General features: G+C 36.3%; 1 protein-coding gene across 7 annotated transcripts in view; it reads right to left on the reverse strand.

Annotated features, from left to right (window-relative positions):
• The window catches only part of TRAPPC9 (trafficking protein particle complex subunit 9), a 508,745-nt gene that overhangs the window by 323,154 nt on the left and 165,449 nt on the right, over positions 1 to 20,142 (reverse strand). For all 7 annotated transcript variants that reach the window (XM_055798407.1, XM_027789609.2, XM_005239484.4 and 4 more), the window contains one exon: positions 3,729 to 3,871. In XM_055798407.1, the coding sequence (XP_055654382.1) occupies positions 3,729 to 3,871 (143 nt within the window). The remainder of the gene's footprint in view (positions 1 to 3,728; positions 3,872 to 20,142) is intronic.

Genomic DNA, 20,142 nt, shown 5'->3' on the forward strand with positions numbered 1-20,142 from the left:
CTGTGCACAAGTGGAAGACACAATTTTGGCTATATATTTAGAAAAACAAAAAAGAAACTGAAGTCCCCAGTTGTTGCAGTGATATTTCCCATGCTTCTCTGCTCAAGCAGCTAAATAAAAAAAATACCAATTAAGTTTGGAAGACTTTTACATAAACCATAATCTTTATGTTACAACTGGGGGGGAAGAAAGTGATTTCAGTAACATTTCCTGGTTTTTTTCAGTAAAGGCCTAAGGGAAGAATCAATGTTTAAAGTTTTTTATTTTGCTTTGACTTTTTAAGCCCAGCAGCTATTAAACTATTGTTTCTTACTTGTGTTGAGGTAAAATGTAAAATAAAAACAATAAAAACATAAAAGAAAGGGGGAGAACTCAATCCATAAAATGAAAGCAATGATAACTTTCATTCTGAAATGACAGCTGAGAAGGTAAATTATAAAACACAGTTTCTCATAATGACTAAACAAAAATAGCTCAGCACCTCAGACAGAATTTAAGCAATGAAATCTCAGCAGTAAATCAAAAGGAAATCATATTCAATATTTTAACTGAGCAAGTACAAAATTTGACTTATAATTTGCTGTTATCAAGTCTCAGATACTGGCAGAGATTATCAACAGCCAAAAACCAAAATTTGTTTCATTTAATGATAAATAGTTATCCTTAGCAGCCTGGATGATGACTTATTTCTGCTATTTTTCACTCTAAAATGTAGCATCACATGACAGGTGACCCCTTCTGATGGAGAATCTACACAGGGAAGCACAAGAGTAAAGGAGCGGTGTTACTGACCGAGCCTGTTGTATGGAACAGCCAGCAAGAGCTAATAAGCACTTTAAAACAAAATGCAATCATGACTTAGCAGACAATACGTACCTAATGTAACAAAGAAAAATAGGTTTGAATAGCTTTTTGACAGGTCTTGCAGTAAAACATTTCTGACAGAAATTTAAATATTACAGTATTTTGTCTCAACTCAGTAAAGCTTTAAGGCACCCTAATTAAAAGCAGTCACATCTTTAACTCCACCCCCAATCAGCAAATCACAAAGTTTCCACTGACTTAAACGCTGATCAGTATGATGAACAGGCAAAGAATGAATCACATGCATACAATATGAGCTGAAGCACTTGGCTGAATTGGAGCTACTATATACAGCACCTGCTGCTACAAGACTTGTAGAACTGTACACAGCTGAACAACACATACATTCTACATTTGAATTAGCACCTCAATCTGTTTTTAAGGTTTTCAGGATTAAATACTTTCCTCATATAATAAATTCCTGAGAAGAGATTGACAAGGCAGGGGTAGGATAACCTTGACTTACACAAAACGCAGCTGGAGAAACCTAGCACAAAAAACCAGTTTACGAACAAGAGTTTCAAATAAAAGCATTATGTTGTATTTGGAGCTGTTATGGAAGCTTGGCAGCTTCACACTCAAGCTACTCTGTGACTATAGGAAAGTAACCGCAATGAACCAAAAAGCAGTCATCCTGTCCATCTAGCGGTATACACAGAGTGCAAGGCTCCTATGACAAGGAACGAAAAGGACTATGCATGCAAATAATCAATGAAAACTTGAGTATTTTAACCTGTATAATGAATCTTCCTGAAAATAATTGAAAAGTAGATGCTGTAGTACTTCCAGGCTGATAAAGAAATATCACTTATTACTCCTTGAAAACCTTACAAAGGCCTAAGGATGTGCCGCTGCAGGGACGAACTCTGAACATCATTAATAAAGTTCCCGGCATTTTGCAAACAGCTGTTCTGGGTACTACGTTCTGACTTCGCAAGCAGCATTAGATCTACCTTACTAGAGCACTATTCCTAAAAGAATAAAATTATGCCTGTCATGCCATACTTTCAAGCAGCAAAATGCTTAATGAACTTGCTTACCAATAAAGCCATAAAAAGAGACCTAAATCTGTGTAGGAGCTGAACACAATCTACTAAAAAAAAAAATCCTGTCTCATTTTAAAATTTTTTTTACAAAAACTATTTCAGTGTTTCATTATCTTTGCCTAACCTAAAATTCCCTTGCTATATGCAAAGGTCATAATTTAATGTATTACTTGCTGTGAAAAACAGATAACTAACCTCTTGGAAGTGCCATTTATGTAATTAAAACCTTAAGTCCCCTGACAGTCTTCTCTTTTGCTTCAGCAAGACCGAGAGTTTCTTTAAACTTACTTTTCAGCTTAAGTCAGATTTTAACACTCTTCTTGCTCTAGACTTTCTCCAGCTTGTCCACTTTTCTTCATGTTTCCCAAGTTCAAGCCCCAAACAGTTCTTGAGATTTTACTTCTTTTGTTCACAGGAACAAAAGAAACAATGTTTTGCAAGCTATTTTGCTTGCATCCTTTGACACTTCTGCAATGGGATGATACTGGTGACTCATTTCTTGCCTTTGAAAATGAAATATGATCCCCATATCTCCCAGGCTTATACTCCCTTCTTGCCTATCTTTGGGTTTTATTTCTAAATTCCACCATGAAAAAGGTCCTGGTACCAACAGAAACCGCTTGGATCAATTAAGTTCACTCTCAACTACTAGTAGTATTGCGTAATTGCACTGATTAATTTCAGAATTTAAACCAAACAAAATGCTTGCTCCCACAACACTTTCTTTTCAATAATCCTGCTATTAGCTAGTTGGTTGCTGATTATTACAAGGGGACTTGTAATAATAGTATACTCTTATCTGATTTCTAACAATTTTTTCTTGTACTAACTTCATCCTTCGTCTAAAAGAGCATTTTCTCCTCCTTGATATTTACACCCCAGAAGTACTTATGCACTGAAACAAAGTCCATTCTCAGTCTTCCTTCTTCCCAACAAACTCAAGCTCATTTATTCATCGTATGAATGACAGCTATTCAAAGGCCACTTCTGGAACTCCCAGAGTTTGAATATATCCCAAATATTTAAAGATTGTGAAGTCTTTAACTACAAACATAGCTGAACATACGCCAACAAAAAATTATTGATTAAGGATTGGTAAAATCATTAACTTACAGAATTAATTTTTCCAAAAGCTGCTTTGCTTAAGCAGTATGTAAAGCAATATAAAATTAATAAAAACACACAGAATAGGAACTGTGTATTTAGCAGTCAATTAAGACAATTTTATCCAAAAAAACCCCATACAAATTAAACCTGATTGCACCCAGTGGCTGATGAATTTTAGGCAATCACATTTTCATGAGTGTGGCATTTGACCACCATCAAGTGTTGCCATGGTTTTTAAAAAATTACAACAATATGTGAATCTACTATGTGGCTTACAAGACAAAGGAAGCGCTAAAGGAGAGAATGATTACAATTAATTCCTCACATCCAAAGACAATCATGCATTTTGGGTATGATTCTGTTAGACAAACACAAAATACTGTAATGCACAACCCACCACAACAGCCACAAGATACAGAAAGAAGTCATCAAATTTTACAATAAACAGGAGATATTCTGTCCCTGGTAAAACAAACCATCATGAAAAAATGTTTAAACCTTAGAAACTGTCCAATGCACATGGATTGCTTCAATCATAGCCTGCAGTTAAAGGAGGCTAGACTCCTATATGAGAGATTTCAAAAATCTGTTCATGTAATTCTTTACCTACATGTTGCTGATGTTATTGTAAATTTCCAGCATGGTCTTTAAGTTCTAGACAATATAACAGAGACAGTAAGTTAAACAGACAAGAGTCAAAACAAAGCTTACCTTGATGCTGGAAGGGTACTAACACGTGTAAAGAAAACAGATGGCTCTACTTCTACGTGAAGGCCTAGTGAAAGGTTCCGGTAATATCCTTCAACATGTCCTGGTCCACCAGAGTACTTAAAATTCAAAATGGCTTCCAGCGTCTAGAGAAAAAAAAAAGTAAATTACTTATTAGCTATGTTTCATTACTGTGCGTTTCACAAGTTCAATTGAATTAGACCATAGAAGTGATTTACCAACAAAGTTTCAATGCTCTCAAGAATCTGCTTTTCTAAACCATCCATTCTGTTATCTTAAAAAAAAAAAGGGCAATTTAACAACTGCACCTTAGGTGAACAGTTGGGGTTTTTTTTCCTAATCCTTTCAAAAACTGAAGAGTACATAACAAAGTTAGCTGGACTTCCCTTCATATCATTCCTCTCCATACCACATTTAACATAGAAAAAATGAAGAGTTTATTTTTGCTTAGAAGACATTAGGGTTTATCACAAGATACGCTCTTTCATACTTTTGACAAATATTCACCACTTCATTACCCTCATAATCAAATGGAAAGCCTTTGAAGTTTTGGAGTGTGGACAGATGAAGATTATACAAAACTAAAAGTATCTGGTTTCTCAAGAATTCATTGTAAACTCACCTCCATTAACTAATGGATAAAACAACACTGCTGACTAAATCTAGTACATGAACCTTGTCTGTCTTTGACGATCAGTTTATAGAACATGATTGGTTAGCAAGTAGTAAAAATAAGAATGACTCTCTAGCATTAGTCTTATGCATTATACTCAGTAGTACTGAGCCTTTACTTCTGTGATTAAATTTCAGACTTTGTGACTTTTTCCTTAATGAACAGCATGTGGGAAGCTTCCCAGCATACCAGTCCCCACATTATCATCAGTCTTCAAGCTCAGAAGAAACCTTTGATTCATCCAAAGAAATTATGCACCACCTTTTCTTTCCTTACATTCCTGAAATCCTGAAATCTGCTGGAAGCAAGACAAGTGTTTGGGAAATGTCAATGGATATTTTTTTTCCCCTCCGTTTTTATTCTGGTCCCCAAGCAGCCGCTATTGCCACATCTCAGAGAAAGGACAGAGATAGTGACAGACTTCTACCCTAACATGGACATTACCAGATTATGCTGAAGCCTATGTCTAGAAGGACAGCTGTTTCTTAAAACGATTTAGAAACCATGGCTATCTCTCCTCTTTGATTGTTTTTTTGCTAATTATTTAAAAACAAACAAACAAAAAAACAACCAAAAAACACAACACCAAACCTCAAGTCAACAACCTATCTAGGAAACCAAATATTTATCAGATGTCATCAATCCTCAAGACAGTTAAAGTACTCTCCCTTTCAACTGCAGATTTACAAAACAATTTATGAAACCTGTTAATTTTTTTCAGAAGCTCTAAGGAACAGTCTAGGATTTTCTAACTTACAAAAAGACATCTATGTTTGATACCATGCTGTTTCTAAGTTTGGCTGAAGGAACAGAAACAAGGATACAATCATTTTTTTAAAGTAACCCTAATCTAGTAATTTAAAGAATACCAAAATCAAGAGTTTAACTTTTTGCTGCACATGCACGCTTAAATGTTTTGCCTATTTCCAGCTTTCTCTTAAGTAAAGCGGACTAACTCTAATTTCAAATTTAGTTTCATTAAAATTCATGAGAGTCATCTGGTAATGCAAATAAAAACCTTCACTGGGCACCGTGGACATACCCATCTACTCTGTTTATATCAATTCCTAATTTGTAGTTAATGAACTCAAGTTTATGTTACATCAGGAGAGCTAATCAATATTAAATACAAAAATAAAAAAGCACAAACCCATTCAAAACATACTTCATTCTAATTAACCAGCTGCACTGTTTAATAAAGATCAGAGCCAGACACCCTAAGTCCAGGGATCTGACACTACTTACATCATAATGTGAGAATGGATTTCAATTTCAATTAGGAAATCTGTGAAAACTCTAGCTATGTATGTTCTGTATGGCAGCTGTAATACAGTATCCTGCTCGGGAAAGCTACTGTGATAGGGATCCATGGTTCATTCTCCACAGGACTATGCCACAAAGCTGCTTTATTCAGCCCAGTCCCATATAATTACAGGTAAATATGCAATAAATGTTAGTTTAAAGGTCACAGAGCATTATCATTCAAGATGCAAAACCCTTCATAACATCCTATACCAAACAAAAAACAAAACCAACCAAACGACAACAACAAAAAACTCACAAAAAAAGGCTAAAAAATACAACCAAGGCATGCCATTGATAAGCCCAGGGGAGTTCAAGGGCATCTTCATAATCTTGGTCCCTGTTGTAGTAAGGAATTTGTCAAAGAAAACTTGCTGATGACACTGTGTGTCCTCCACATACCATGCTAGAAAAGAGGAGAAAAAAACCCAACAGTCTTCTGTTAATCTAGACAACAGGAGGACATCTCACCCACAAGGTAAGGTCTAACTTCAGACTTTCAATACTGAGGACAAAAGCCAATTTCAGTTTCTCTGAGAACCACAGAACATCCAAACCTGTATTTCTTCTCTGGCCATGATAATTTGCAGGGTTCCTAGGAACGTACACGCACACACACACACAAAGATCAAACATCAGGCAGACTTTACACCAGGACTGTAGACATATGTGTAGGGGCAGTGCATGACTGAAGGAAATAATTTTTTTCAGGAGCCTTCAGGTGATCAGAGAAAGCTTTATTGCTTAGGATTCATATAATATGAACAGAATAAATAAAAAAAAAAATACCACAACAAATTTAATCTCCTTTAAATCCCTCCACGCACACGTACCTTGGAAAGGACTTCAAACACATATAGGAAAGATTGATTTTCTATCTCTAGGATGAGGAAGAAAAACCACCCTACTTTCATAAACTTACAAAGCTCCAATTTAAAACAATTTACCACTCTGTCCCACAGCACCTGCAGAGAACGATCCAAGTGCTACAGCTCCCAACTTAAATAATTTTGTACACTTACTCCAGTGGCCTTGTCAAACCTACACAACGAACAGACTGAGCTGCAGATTCTATTAATCTTTACAAATACCAACAGAATTTATTAGATTTCTCTGAACTGCATCACTGCAGACCAAAAAGAAATGTCAAGGTGTCACTACAAACATGATTGTGCCTGCGGACGATCCATAAAAAAGAAAATGAAGGAAGGACTGGATGCGGCAGCCTCCCAGGACAGGGAGATAAGGAAAAGAAGCCTATTACTAACTGAATACATCTGGAATTCAAAATATCTACGGACTAGGCGGGAAGGATTCTTGCTTTTAAGCAGAGTTCCATTCTTGAAACTCAGTAGTAAAAATATGGGTAAGTTGTTTAACCTATCCAATGACTCTAGATTGATAATTTTTTTTTTACTGTTTCTTTGGTCTTTCCTTCTATTGGTGAAGGAAAGAAAATGAAAGTGTTTCTGTGTCTAAGTTCCAGGTGACAAGATCCTTAACCAACAGCACCAGACATTAACACTACCTACTATATTGACAAGAAGTATTTTACAGATAAAACTATCAAAAAAGTCTCATTTTGGTTTCTCTCACACATGTTGTCCTCAAACATTTTCTGCATAGAGCCGGTGCCAGCTTTTTTTAAAAAACAAACAAAAAATCATTCTTTCCAGTCTGTTCCTGGAAATCCTTTGCATATTCACTTTCATAACAGAATTAAAAGCCAAATTAGAAAAGAACTTCTATTTGAATACTATGCTGCTAATGAAAAGCAAAAAGTTGGACACTGAATTTTTCTAAGTGACAGCAGTTAGCACCCTTCTGCCAATCCCTCAATTGTGACTCTGTCTGAACAGTAATACCTTTTGTATACCGACTTTTAATTGCCAATTCAAACAATTACAATCTACATATCAGACCAATTATTTCTACTGAACTACTATGACAGTACTTCCTACCCAGAAGGAGAGAGTAAAATCTAAAGAGAATTTCTATATAATTCTGCAGAATATTGCTACTTACACAGAAGCTAGAACATGACTGATCTGAGAACAGATCTCCTCAAGACAGCTAATGGCACGAGAAACACACACATGAATGGGGAAAGAGCAGCCATGAAGGGAATTTCTTGTGCTGAGAAGTCAAATATGGTGCCCAACCCTTTCTGTATGCTTGTGCTCAAGTCAGGGGGTTGACTGAATATCCCCATCAAGATGCCTCATCCCAGAAAACTGTTCAAACTTGTACATAGCAAAGAACACTATTTTAGCTCAAAAAATTGGCTTGGACCGAAGTATGTTGAGGTATCTATAACTCGGGATATAAGAATCCACCTGCAGAGACACTAATCATTATATGTTGCAGGTAAAGGAAAATAAACATTCCATAGAAGAACACAAAATATTAGCAACTCTCATAAACTGTTTTTACAAGAAAAAGATCCTTCAAGATATGAAAAACATTGAAAGTCATTTTCTCTTAAAAACCAGGAATAATTACTGAACAGCTATATTAGTTATAGTCAACAAAGAAAATTAGTTATAGTCAACAAAGAAACGACCAACAATGAGAACGATACACACAAGTAGTCAGGAAACTCAAATTTATAGTGATATATTATTAATGAGTAAACAGTCAATAAAATAGTCATATACTTTCCCCTCACTGCAGAAAAATACTTCTAAGCATCTAAGTTTTTTGTTTTATAAAATTTACAAAGTTGGAAACGGTTCAGGTCAGGGGTTCCCAGCTTTAATTCTTACGTCGTCTATTTTGCATAGCAGATTTGTTTCTTTATTCTTTGTTTCTCTATTCTTAAGCAATTTTACTAGCAATAACTGATTTTATCCCTGTATCTTGCTACGGGAAGAACCAGAAGATTCCATTTCATTTTTATTCTTACAGTACCACATTGCAATAAATACTGCATTTTGTGTTTCAGACAGCAAAGCAAAATTTTGTCCTCGATTTTTTCCAAACTGGAACATTAATTTTTGAAGTATTTAATATCAGTGGCTTCTCTAATTAAATTAACAAATCATACTCTGTAAGAAAGGCTCACATTTTCAGGTCTTTTGTAAATTCCCTTAGTATACTAACAATGAAACTAAGTAGATCTCGACATTTAATACAAGATGAAATGCCAGTACTTAGCTACAGGCAGTTTGCTCCTGAGACTCTGCAGATACTGACTGCAAAAGCTCTGAAGAAATACCAGAACACACCATTGCAGGCTGCCCGTTAAGATACAACATTTTAATAAAGAAGAAAAGAAAAAAAAAAGAAAAAACAAAACACAAACAAGCAGCAGTATGAGGACCAGACTAAAAATATATAACGTCAAAATATAACCTTTCCATTTTAGTTTCTGAACTGCTTATAGAAAACAATTCTTACTAATCAGTATAATTTCTCATGGGATTAGGGTTTGAAATTTGAAAAATAACTTATTCTCGGTGTGCAATCTTCAAATATACCTTCCCTTAACAAAAAAAAAATAAAATATTACTTGCTCAAGGGTAGACATGTTTTCTTCTAAATCCCATCGTACTCCTGATCTGCTTCTCACACAAATTAGCATCAGCAGGACGTGCTTCCTACATTCATGAGTGTTTCGCCATTCTTTCTGACTGTCAGCCCTTTTTCTCATAGGATGCCTTTTATTTTCTCATTTGTTTGGGTGGGATTTTTCCTTAAACAGACTATAAACTCCAATTTTGTTAAATTTTCTCTGCCTCCTTCCTTCTTTCTTCTCCTTCTCTGACCATTCCACTCCCATATTCAACTCTGATGGGCAATCAGTGATATTTATCAGTAATAAAGACAAATAAAAATGCACTACTTCACCAGTTCCATCTCACAAAAGGCACCAGCATACCTCTCTCTAAAAAATTAATTTCTGAGTTTCATCCATTGGGTGCCATGCTTAAATTTTTTTAAGAGCTTTGAGGATTGTGTAAATAAATCACAGATCAGGAATTTCAGCTGCCTAACTAACTAATTAAATTCTCTGGCAGTGTGAAAGAGAAAGCAAATTTCTCAAATTAACCACACACTTTTCAACAGCAGCAGGTAAGCCCTAGCAATAAATTTGCTAGTAACAACAGCAAATAGGTGGCCAGCCAAAAGCGTGCTCAAGAGTCCCAGGGTGGCTGACAGGATGGCACCTCACAGCCTCAGCGCGGGGGGGTGCAGTGATGCAGAGCTGGTGGCACCTTCAGGCCTCTGCCCTGCCAGCGCTTCCTCGCTGCTTCTGCGTTACAAGGCCAAGCTCTCCGCAGGGCTGTCGTACTGGCAGAGCCCCACAGGCTCTTTGTGATGCTTCAGGCTGCGGACCAGGGTTCCAAATGGCGTGTTCAAACCTTCTCATGCTCCCTGCTGCCTCAGGCCAGTCTTATTTGCTCACCTTCATTCACACTGAGAAGCCGCATGGTTTATCCCCATCCACACGGCACACCGTTGCCACAGAGTGGAGTAGGTGGGTTTTTTTGCCATGGTCAGACTAATTTTTTTATCCTCCTTTCTATATGTGGCTCCATACCTCAATTTCCTATCTTTACTATAAAAATTACCTGGCCTAAGCATTACTGGACCAAACCCAAAAAAATGTCCAGCCTTGGAGACTGCCAGCTTTTGAATCCAAACACATGGGATATGCTGCTCCAGCAACATGGTTCATACAGAAACGCAGTACACTGAACACTGCTGAATCTTTTTTCAGGGGAAGACCAGAATGTAAGCACTGGGAAGGAAATGGAGATGCCTACGTAGTTGAAATCAAGGAAGATGGGACTCAAAATACGTCAAGCTTCCAACTGGACTGATTTGTGAATGTAAAGACTGTGTCTATGTTTAGGGTTGATCTCATGAGAAAATTCAGTCCTGGCATTTAGAAATGCACACATCTCCGCCTATATATTCACTTGCCTATGAAAACCAGTTTAGATTATCACTTCCTTGAGTTTTAATTTACAGTAGTCTAACAAAAGACAAATACTTGTGATTTTTGCTTGTCTCCCATCACTAAGCCTACAGTCCATGATTCCACAGAGTAACCTGACAAAGGATAAATTCTATAAAAAAATCAGGCTTGAAGAATAAAATCTGTGTTTAAAAAAAAAAAAAAAAAAAAAAGAGGCAAAACACACCCCCACACCCCACTAGAGATGAAAAGCAGAGAAACTGCTGACTACCTAGAGATTCTATAATTCTTGGGAGGACAAAAATGTCCAATCTAATAGAAAAAAACTCCACCTAATTGCCAATAGTATTGTGTTTTTATTACTCTGTTGATGAGAGCTAAGCAAAGCACCACATTACTGAAATCGGAAAGCTTTCGTGACATACTTTATGGTTTCTGAGATACACATGCTTCTTAGCATTGACTTTTTGGACCAGTGTCTTACTGCAAAACTCAGACCACAGGGACTTAGATGTTGCTATCTTCAAAGCTTCTTCCGTGCAGGAATTCACGTCATCCCCTCAAACACTCCAGACCTTCCTTTACTTGAAATACTGGTATTGCAATGACATTTGGGAGGAGAAGTAGAGTATGTAATTTGTGATAAGGAAAGCACTGAGCCTTTACCACACAAGGTTTATTTCAAGCTGGGTATTACTCCAAAACTGAAAATAATTTAGTCCTCCTCAAAGTCTTCAGTGTCTAGCTCAAATATCAGGCTGCCCAAGGTCCACAGTAAGAAACAACGATCATAGGTGGAATACATGAACAACCATATCTAAAATTTTCTACCTCTAGGAAACACCATATGGTTCATAAAAAGTAAATTATATCGTAAGTTGAATTGTTACATCAAAATAATCGATGGAATGAGTACACAGTGATTATAATGCAACTTTGCAGAAAGAGATGCATTCATTGCTCTCTCTCATTTGAGAATATTAGTCTTTTCACTTACCGCCACCTTTTCTGATTTTCTGATACACAAAATATATTTTAGGTTTTCTGTATCTTTATAAATGATACGATTTTTTTTCCTGTATTTTAAGGAGATAGTAAACAGCCAGGAAAGGACAGAAAGTAAAGTACCTATACATTTCTCTGAATGCAAATCATGAAGCATATCTAAATCTACTGGAATATTTAATTGATCAAGGCAGAATTCCTAATTTTCACAGATAGGAAAAGGAGACTTTCCCAGTAGATACTGTTCCTTCAAGCACCAAATGGTATAGAAATTGACAGCAAGAGCCCCAATACATGCATTATAAAAAGGATATGTATATGTAATCATCTTGTAGTGCATATGTAATCATCCTCTAGGACTGAACTGCAGCAAGCATTCTCCATACTGATTTTTTTTTCCTCTGTATTCCACTAAAAATTTAAGTGTCAACTACAAAAGCTAGGATAAAATTTTTAATAACCGGTTAAGTAACAAAATACATTGTGCCACTGCAGTAAGTCAGACCTTTGTATGTACAAATACAAACAAAGCCCACCTTGTTATTCCTGTTAAACTACTTTATCACTCTAAAGCAAAATTAAATATATTTTTTAGCATGTGTTAATCAGGTGAATTTACACAATCAATCTTTTGAACAAGATGCCTGTTGTGTTTGTGTTTTAGTGCAGTTTTACTCAAGTACACCTACTGCATACTCACCTTCAGTAGCAATTTTTGTGGTACACCAATGTTTACTTAGCTCATCCATCTACATTTATGTCTAGTTAAGTCCCTGAACAATGAAACTGCTGCATCCCTTTGTAAAAACAGCACAATGGCAATGACAAGTAGCTGAAGCTAAATATAGCTCCTGCAGGCATATGCTGGGAATTAAATAGTACATTTTACCCCTCCTCAATCCTAAATCAGTAAGCTTCAACAAGGAATCTCTAGCGAATACACACTGGAGCTCAATAAATCCCCCTTAAGCTTACAAGGCATATTCTGAATCTGTGCTAGCTAAAAATAGCCGTGTTTATAATGAGAATGGAGATGTGAGCAGAATAATATTAAGTTTAAAGGTAGGCATGCTATAGTTATTCCGCATTAATGAACAGGGTGAATCAAAGGTCATCCTATCAAACAGATATATAGATTGACAGATAAAATACAATAGACAGCAATCTTTTACTGAAGAGCATTCATCTCACATTAAACTGTGCGCTTTCTAATTGGCTGTTGTAGCCACGCTTTCACAAGCTATTTTGTGTTTGTATTTTAGCTAAAGCACAAGCTGTTACTTCCAGAAGATAGAAGAAAGCTAGGAGCATACAGCATTTTTCCTCTGAACATTATTCCTTCCTAGAGTTTAATTCCCCTCTGGAAATATTCACAAAGTATAACACATATTTCTTCTTGTAACATTAATCACAGAATTCTGCTTTCTTTAATTAAAGGTAAATTGCATCCAGGCCTCCAGGGCAGTACTATTGCAGCCGAACGCCCAGGTGGCTGATGCACGTTCTTAACTGCCTCAAAGCTTTTACCTCCGTCCATTTAGACACAAGCACTGCTGACCACAGCTATCACAGAATCTTACTCTTGGCTGAGACACAGATGAGAGATTAAAAATAATTTAAATGCAAGTAACTTCTATGTGGAACATTCCCATTGAGAGTTTTCTGTCTACTGACACTAAACTGCAGAACCTCTCAGAAACAAACATGTGTTAGGAAATTAGGCACCCTTGGTTTCTCTTCTTGTAGGACTTGGAAGAATGCAGGGGCAAGTCATCACATGTCCTCAATAACTTCTCCAAAATCCTGCCCTGATTCTGAAGTAGGAAGCTACAAAAGGAGAGTAAATTCAGGGAGAGATGTTGATGAACAAATCACACACACCTTTCGAAGGGGAAATTTCTCTCCACATAGACCAACAACTCAGCCTGGTCCTCCCGGCAGTGGCTATGTAACAGGTTGGTTGCTGTATAGAAGCATCACTGAATGGATTTCCTCAATGAAACCTGTTTATTACACCCTGTAGGCAGAGTCCCCAAGAGTGAAGGCACAAGATGCTGGCAGATAACTTCTCACTACTTGGCCATAACAGTGCAAAGAACATGCATCTAGCATAAACACTCCACATGTCATGAAATCATAAATGAAATAACAAGATAGTATAAAAACAGTCACAACCCCAGAAAGAACACCAGGGAAAAACAACAAAAACAAGCGCTGCACAGGTGACTCCCCAGCTAAAAATGACACATCTGATCAATGTTGCTACTCATCCGCAAGCAGGTCATCTCTCACTTTTGAGAGAGCAAGCACACCACTATTTATAATTGTTATCCACCGCATCTTGCTATTGCACACTCAGCAGTCAAGTACTACCTTTCAGTATGTATTTTGACTTAAGCAAATGAGAATTTTAGAAAGGTGTATGTCACTGTTAACGTTTGCAAGTGTGAGCGTGATGTTTTTTTCCCCCCAACCCTCCCACCCAGGAAGGAAATCAAAGCAACAACACCAAGCCCAAATAGGCTCATATGCAACAATCTGAAGTCTCTGGGTAACGCAATGAAGTTTTCCAGTTTAAATTTTCTATGTCAAACACTTCCACACTGTTTCACAATTCCTCAACACTAGCCCATCCCTTCTCTGTTCCTTCTACTTCTACCATGTCATTTGTGAGAAAAGGGGATGAGGCTGCACCCAAAGTGGGGTTAACATAGAAGAAACTTCATGGTTTGCTCTCTATCCCTTTACTTTCTGTTATTCCTAATGTTCTATTTGCCTTTTGCATTGCTGCTACAAATTAAACTAACATCTTCGCAGAATGTCTCATACCTCCAAGATCTCTGTCTTGAATAGCAATGGTTAATTCAGAGCCCATCGTTGTGTATTTGGAATTAAGACTGCATTTCTTCATGTGAGTTACTTCACAAAGCACATGCGGATCAATACAGATCTTCACCCCAAATTTTAACAACTCACCTCTATCACAGAATAAGCCTGTAATCCTTAAAAGTTGGTTTATCATGTATGCTACCCTTGATAAACTTTGACACAATGCTAATCACCCTATTATCCAGATCCTTTATGAGCATGCACAGGCACAATACAGAGCCAGATAAATTAGGCTGAAGTCCACCTTTCAGTGAGTATACAGGCCATCCATCCTACCTTGAACCAGCTCTTGACTCATGATGAGGCCTCCGCTTTTATCTCACAGCATGTTTGTTTCTCTCAAAACAGAGTGTCTTTTTGGAAGTGTTTTAGGAAATCAAGCCAGCAGTATCCATGATTTTCCCTTTGTTCATGAGCTCTGCATATGCTTCAAAGAAATCTGACAGATTTGCTTACCATGACTGCCCTTCATAAAAATAATTTTCATCAGTATCCCAACAAACATACATGATCACCAACATCATTATCATATTATTATTGTTGTTGTTGTTCTTGTTGGTATTAATATTATTGTTGTTATTATTAACTCTGCTGCTCTGGGTTTACTATATTTACCAGTAATACGAGTAAAGTAATTTTATTAGTTATGCAGCTTCCCCAATGACAATACAAAGTTCACAAACTTTTAAAACACCAGAGAAGATTATGTCACATAGAAGGGTCACATGCATCTCTCTATGGTCCAAGACCACCACCATGACCCAAGTAAACAAAATTTAGAGTTTCTATTTTACAACACACAAATCCATCCCATACAAAGGGCACACAAAAAGTACAAATGGTTTCCTGAAGATCTCAAATCCATTCACTGTTCAAAACAGTCTGAAGAACCCGGCTCCACTGCCTATTCATATACTTTTTATTCATAACATTGCTGTATTGTACTTAAACAAAAATAATACAGCCTCAAAAGATAAAAACAAACCCTCCTTTGCAATAGCTGAAGTACCTTAAAAAGAAATAATGCAAGCAGCAAATCAGGGAGAAAAAAAAAGATCAACTAAAACACATAATAGGTCCTTGAAAGTGAGTAATTAGATTTTTATGTGAGAGCTCTTTGGTATTCTTGTGTTAAGCAGTCCTTCCCCCCCCCCCCCCCCCCCCCCCCCAAGGAATTCCTGTGATTAGAAGGGATAAGCCCAATTAAGCGATTGTTCAAAAGTAGGAGCAAGTGAAGAAACAGCTTTTAAAACACGAATGCTTGAACAACTTAATCAATAGATCTGTTTATTCAGCACAGCCATTACCATATAAATATGGAAGACTGAGTACTTCAGATTTTTCAGCTGCTACTTGGGTTTGAAATAGAGGCTCTAGTAGCACAATCATTTTCAAAATCAGTAAAGTTATTGAGCTAAATTTACCACTGATTTAGTGAATTTTATATGGAATGAACATTGCAAATTCCTACTCTTAATATGATGACAAAAACTAACAGAATAAAAAATAGTGAAATCAATTTTCAGGGACTAAGGATTCAGAAATTAAACTTGTCCCATAGTTTAGCTAGAAATTGGGTCCTAGAGTTGCAGAACAGTAACATTTTCCATTCTAATGCATCTTATTTCTTTCACTGGGCATGCCACGTGAAAGCTAATATGCCAAGCAACCAAGCATTCACTCACATTATTAAAACATACAGTTCTCTTAATAAACTCAGTGTATGGGATTTCCTCAAATGTTTTTTCCCCAATACAGGGAATTTGGACTTAGCTCTTCAGTAAACACAACAAGATAATTGCAGATACAAATCAGAAGCAGAGCTGACACTAAAATTCATTTCCTCTCTTCGCTGATCCCATTTTTCCGTAATTCAGCCAGGTCCGTGCCAACAGGCTCCAGCACCATTGCCTGCTCCAAGACCCACCTGCACTAAAGATTCCTGAAAGGCTGAGAACACACTTTAAATGCTGTGATGTTACAACAAAACCAGGTAAATTTTACAAAGGCAAAGGTCTTAAAGCAGATGAAAGGCATCACAGATTGTTTTCCCAGAAATACAGATTTACAAAAGGCTCGTCACTGACAGTTTGAACAGCGTGTGTCAGACTAGCCTGCAGAATGTGTTTACTGATTTCTGAGCATGATCTCACAATTTCGACAACACTTGGACCATCATTGTTTTTGAGCTGCCACTACTTACACATCTGTATTCTTCCCATAGATCAATTATGCTCTAAAAGCATCAGAGCATCCTATAAAAATAACATTTAAAAAAGGCTTGACACATGTTGTCCCGTTTTGGTTTGCCCCCTCCAACAAAATACATTCTCAAAAGTCAACTGGAGGTCATTACCATTAGGTCCAGTAACTCACCATTAACAAGAATCAGCCGATTCAGAGATCTTTTGCTGAAGGAAATATGACAAATCTAATTCTAGAATTTAAGTTGTAAAACCATCTAAAACCATCATATGCTAATAAATCACGAGAAGTCTCTACTTTCTAACAGAAGGAACAGAAAATCTTCCTCTATGAACAGGAAAGTCTCTGATTCTTTCCTTTTTTCTCTGAGACAGTCAAAAGCATTAAACATTCTCCCACCTTCCAACAACTGCTTACAAATAAATAATATTTCAGCAAAATACTCTTTCTCATGTGACCACTTTACTCTCTAGGGATCCCCCCAGGGGTGAAGTAACCTAAACAAATTCTTAAATTTAAAAGATAGTTGCAAGATACTTATATACACATTTTATATACAAATATAGCATATTCAAGGAGCATGTGGATGATGCTCTTAGACATATGGTTTAGTTTTCGGTAGTCCTAAAAGGGGAAGGGAGTTGGACTCAATCCTTATGTGTCCCTTCCAGCTTGAGATATTCTATGATTCTATGATATATATACAGATAGATAGAAAGATAGACAGACAGACAGATATAAGGTACCTGATCTTTAAATCACTATTTTGATTTTATTAGGGATGCTAACTTGATTTCCACTCTAAGTGGTTAGCACACATTTAAAAGGATTACAAATGCTTATTTAAAAAACACACTGAGTCAGCTCACTCAGAGAACTTCATAAATATGCAGCAGGAAACTCCCAAACAGTGACTCATAACTTCAGAGGTTTAAAACAGACAAATAATCATGAACGTTCCAACTGTTACTCATACTTGATTAAATCCTAAACCAAAACCATCCTGCTTCTGTGAATTCCACTTGACCATCCATTAAGTTCTACAGAAATAACTGTGTTATGGAAAAAGACAACCAAAAGCAGATAACTGGGAAGAGTGCTAATTCTTAACAGCTTATATGGAAAAACTATTTCATATAAGCATATATTGACTAATTCTTTCCTTTACAACCAATGCCTGGCTGGATTTCATCTTCACCTTATCTAAGAATGAATGACTAAGCTGGGAAAACAAAAAAGCAAAACCCAACTTTAACAACTTTTAATTTTACTTAGAAAAAAGAAAAATGAGACATGCTAAGAACATGAAACAAATCTGGAAGTTTCTTCTCACAGAACGCTATTTGTGTGTATCTTTCAACAGTTGCAATTCAACAATCCTGTCATATTCCTGGTTAGACAATGCACTGACATTCTCTAGCTCCCTGTTCTTACAGAGTTATGATAATTAGAATAGATGTTTAAAAGGTTACTGCTAAATATCATCATAATACTCCTGTTTTGTCTTAAAATGAAGGTAAGTATCTTCTTAAATTTAAGTGTTAAAAATGTCACTACTATAAACATAGTGATTTCTGTAAAATGAACGAAAAGAATGCCTTATAAACTCATTCTTGCAAATCTTAGTAAAAACTGGCTTTTTTTATAGACATTCAAGTAATCATTTGGCCAAAAGGCAAGTTAATGTATGCACAATGTAAAAACCATGTCAATGCAAATCAATGTAATCCATGATAACAAAAATATGTATCCGTCCCATTTGTCACTCGAATGACAAAACTACTGCACAAGATGCAAAGAAATTCATAGGGATTCATTTTAAACAGAAGGGTCAGACACCTACCTGATAGCCTATCATGAATTATTTAGCCTAAAGATATTCTAACTAACCACTAACTAAAGCCTATTTTGAGCAGTTCTGTGAAAGCAAACGACGCCCCCAGGACTGAAGGAGCACACTGTATGTAGAACTGAACAGAGCCCTGACCTGCTCCATCCTGTACTACGCACTCACTTCCCACAGCAGATCAGGACACTACGCTTGGTGTACTTGCATGCAAACAGGCCAAATACTTCCCAGTTACTGCAGCAACACTGGCTAAAAGTCAGGAATCATTTCTGGTATGATCCCACTCGATGACACAATAGTTAATAGCCAAAAGAAATCCAGTATTAGCAAGTCTGTATAAAATACAAAGTTTTGAGACAAAAAAAAAAAAAAAAAAAAAAAAAAGCAATTAAAAAATTATGATAGAATCGTGATTTTATTTTTCTACTCAAACTGCTTCAAGCTGAATGATGGTGCTTTGCTTCATTCAAAACCAAATCAAATGTCTTCTCTTAAGTTTGTTGGGGGGAGTTAAAAGACAGGACTAATTACATGAAAATTAGATTTGGTTATTGAAAGTATCAAAATAGTGATTTCAGCCATTCAAATGTCCTCCAATGTCCACTCCACTTTAAGCTAAATAATTAAAATCAGGTGATGATTCAATTTCTTATTTGCTAAAAAACATGTTCCCTTCCGATTCACAGGCTCATTCCTTTTTAGTTGCTACCAGGAGAAATTATGAACACTGAGTATTACATATCCATGTTCTATTACACAGAGTTTTACTGAATACAGTTAGGAACTGTAACATTTAAAAGTAAAAAACCTGTTTACCAATATATTTGTATTATACTCTCTTCATCAGAAGATAAATAGTAGTAAAAACTTGCTTTCAAAATCAAGCAACAATGTAGCATAAATAGTTGTCTACATATTCTTGCATCTAGATGACAAGTGTTACAACCTGCTTTAAAAAAAATAGTAAGATTACAAAGAATCAAGTTGTTCTTGTCCATCTCTAACATTTTAATTTTATCACACCAAATGGTAAACAATCTGTTTGGCAACTTATAATCTATTTTTACCAAGTAACATGAGTATAACTTTTTCCTATTGAAAGAAAGACACATAAGAACTCAATTTAAATATATAAGCCTCGCAGTTTTGATACAGGAAAACTGTAAATTATTCCTAAGGACTCTGCTTGAGGGTCTATTTGTAATTGTTTGCCTAAGGCAACCTATCTGCATTCAACACACATCAGAGAAAAAAGAAGCTATATGGATTTAAAAAAGGAAATCAAGTTTTCCAAAGCAGACAAGAAATCCAAATGAGTTCTGAAAAATGCAACTTTAACTAGAGTTACATGTAGTATTTCAAATAATTGGTACTAAAAGTGTGGCAAGGTAACTGCAGCAGGCACCAAATTTTAAAAAGAAAATATTCAAGTTTAATATACCACAGGATAAAATTAACCACAAAATTATGATGGGACCTCAAGTCAGCAAAACCTTTGTGATAGACTTCTATCTAGACCTCTCTCTCCTAAGAGGCCCTTAGAAGTTGT

The sequence above is a fragment of the Falco peregrinus genome, chromosome 3 (assembly GCF_023634155.1).
Source record: "Falco peregrinus isolate bFalPer1 chromosome 3, bFalPer1.pri, whole genome shotgun sequence".
NCBI lineage: Eukaryota > Metazoa > Chordata > Aves > Falconiformes > Falconidae > Falco > Falco peregrinus.